Consider the following 2,762-nt stretch of genomic DNA (forward strand, 5'->3'; position numbering starts at 1 on the left):
TTGAGCTGACACGTATTCTTAGACAGTTCTATTTGAAATGACTATTGTTATTNCAGACGATCTACCGCTGGATTCGAGAAGGTAAACAAACAAACCTTTGAAACATACACTCTTTCATTTCGAACTTACCATTAACTTCCACCAACCAACCAACCAAACACTTTCACCAGGAAACTACCGCGAGGCAATGGCCGTCCTCACCGACGAACTGTACGGCAATCCGAACTCCCGGGCGGCTCTTTCCCTGCTCGCCTACTGCCACTACACACTGCAGGACTTCAACGGGGCGTTGCAGTGCTACGAGCAGCTGATCACGCTGTATCCCGAACAGCGGAGCTACCTGCTCAACTACGCCAAGTGCCTCTTCCAGACGGGCGACTACGAGAAGGCGCTCAAGACGGCCGTTAGATACGCGGAAAAGTTCAACACCAACAACAACAACAACAACAACGGCTCCTCGACCAACGGTAACAACAACAGCAACAACCACGCTGGAGAAGGCGCTTCAGTTGCGGAGAACAACTCCCTCCTCGGTGACCAGGCAAAGAAATCAGCGGCACTCAGAAAGAGCCGCGAGGCGGACCACTACGACGACTTTGCCGCCGCGGAGCTGATCAAGCTGCAGGCGGCAATCAAGTACGCCCAGGAGGAGGAGCCCACGCTGGCGGCCCGCGCCCTGCTGGAGCAGATGCCCACCGATGGCCAGGCAAGCGGCGGCAGCCACAGCAGTGGGATGCACCTGGTGGACCGGGAGGCGAATCTGGGCTGCCTCCTCTACAAGGAGAAGCGCTACGAGGAGGCAATTGAGAAGTTCAACAGCTGCCTTCAGGTGGAGGCGCTGAATCTAAATCAGAGCCGAGGATCGACGCCGGGCGTTCGAGGCGCCACGAACATTCAACTGGAAAGGGGCGGCGGCGGCAGTGGAAACAGCGGAGGTGTAAATAGCCTCGCCAGCAGCGCCAACAACAAAGACCTTCGAAAGTCGTCGGCTCTTCGATCAGCAACCACGGCGTCCTCTTCTTCAGCAGCATCAACGAATGCTTCAACGAATCGCAAACCGGACCTGCTCTACAACCTCGCCGTCAGCTACTACCAGCTGAGGCGGTACGGCGAGGCGGCCGCCTACATCGGCGAGATCATCGAACAGGGCATCGAGGAGCACCCGGAGCTGGCGGTGGGCGCCAACACCGAGGGCGGCATCGAGGTGCGCAGCGTCGGCAACACCGAGACGCTGCACGAGTCGGCGCTGGTGGAGGCCTTTAACCTGCGGGCGGCCATCGAGTACCAGCTGAAGAACCTGGAGGCGGCGCGGGAGGCGCTGACGGACATGCCGCCCCGGGCGGAGGAGGAGCTGGACGCGGTGACGCTGCACAACATTGCCCTCCTCTCGATGGACAGCAACCCGGTGGAGGGCTTTGAGAAGCTGCAGTTTCTCATCGGCCAAGGGACGGGGACGGACCAGGGAGCCCAGGGCCCGGCCAATGGGCCGCCGAACTTTCCCCCGGAGACCTTCGCCAATCTGCTGCTGCTCTACTGCAAGCACGACTACTTCGAGCTGGCGGCCGACCTGATGGCGGAGAACGCCACCTACACCTACCGCTACCTGTCCCCGTACCTCTACGAGTTCCTCGACGCGCTCATCACCCAGCAGACGTCGCCCGAGGAGGCCTATCAGCGCTTCGACGAGCTGGCCGCCCGCCACACCGACGCCCTGCGGCGGCAGGCGAAGCAGATCGCCGAGGCGCGGGCGAAGCTGCAGGCGGTCACTGATGGAGGCGGTGGAGGTCCTGGAGGAGGCGATGGTTCGATTGAGCCAAATTTAAAGTCCACCACCACCACCTCCTCCTCCTCTTCTGGCGGCCCGCCAACGCCGAACAACCCCGCCTCGGTGGCCAGTCGGCAGCGAGAGACGCTGAAGCGGCTGACGGCCGCCCACGAGGAGACGCTGGCCCTCTACATTCCCGTGCTGATGGCGCAGGCGAAGATCTACTGGGAGCTGGAGGCGTACGCCAACGTCGAGAAGGTCTTCCGCAAGTCGGCGGAGTTCTGCAACGACCTCGACCTGTGGAAGCTCAACGTCGCCCACGTTCTCTTCATGCAGGTAAGGACGCTCACGCCTTTAATGACTTATCAAATTATCTAATTCCTTTACCTAATTCCACCACCAGGAGAACAAGTTCAAGGAGGCGACCGGCTTCTACGAGCAGCTGGTGCGGCGCAGCTACGACCGCATCCTCAACGTCAGCGCCATCGTCCTCGCCAACCTCTGCGTCAGCTACATCATGACCGGGCAGAATGAGGACGCCGAGGAGCTGATGCGGAAGATCGAGAAGGAGGAGGAGGAGGCGCTGCTGGGGGCGGTGGCCGACGCCGGAGAGCAGAAGAAGGTCTTCCACCTGTGCATCGTCAACCTGGTGATCGGGACGCTGTACTGCAGCAAGGGCAACTACGAGTTCGGCATCAGCCGGGTGATCAAGAGCCTGGACCCGTTTCCCAAGAAGCTCGGCACGGACACCTGGTTCTACGCGAAGCGCTGCTTCCTCGCCATGCTCGAGGCGATGGCCCGCCAGGTGATGGTGGTGCGGGACGGCGTCCTCGAGGAGTGCCTCGCCTTCCTCACCAGCGCCGAGGTGCACGGGCGCAATGTGAAGGCGGTGGTGGAGGCGCCGCTGGAGCTGGAGACGCTCCACCCGGGCCGGAACACCGTCACCTACGAGGCGCGGCTGCTGAAGGCGCTCCTCCTCGAGCTGATGGACGGCTGA

At 61.4% G+C, this 2,762-nt stretch overlaps 1 protein-coding gene across 1 annotated transcript; it reads left to right on the top strand.

Annotated features, from left to right (window-relative positions):
• The first annotated feature begins 187 nt into the window (after positions 1 to 187).
• Positions 188 to 2,762, top strand: LOC108378577 (tetratricopeptide repeat protein 30B-like). The gene is made up of 4 exons (XM_017634874.1): positions 188 to 830; positions 1,044 to 1,752; positions 1,897 to 2,101; positions 2,169 to 2,762. Exons 1-4 carry the CDS (start codon positions 188 to 190, stop codon positions 2,760 to 2,762), a joined length of 2,151 nt encoding a protein of 716 aa, XP_017490363.1.

This window comes from Rhagoletis zephyria, unplaced genomic scaffold, assembly GCF_001687245.7.
Source record: "Rhagoletis zephyria isolate East Lansing unplaced genomic scaffold, Rhagoletis_zephyria_1.1 Rzeph_scaffold_14454, whole genome shotgun sequence".
Classification (NCBI taxonomy): domain Eukaryota; kingdom Metazoa; phylum Arthropoda; class Insecta; order Diptera; family Tephritidae; genus Rhagoletis; species Rhagoletis zephyria.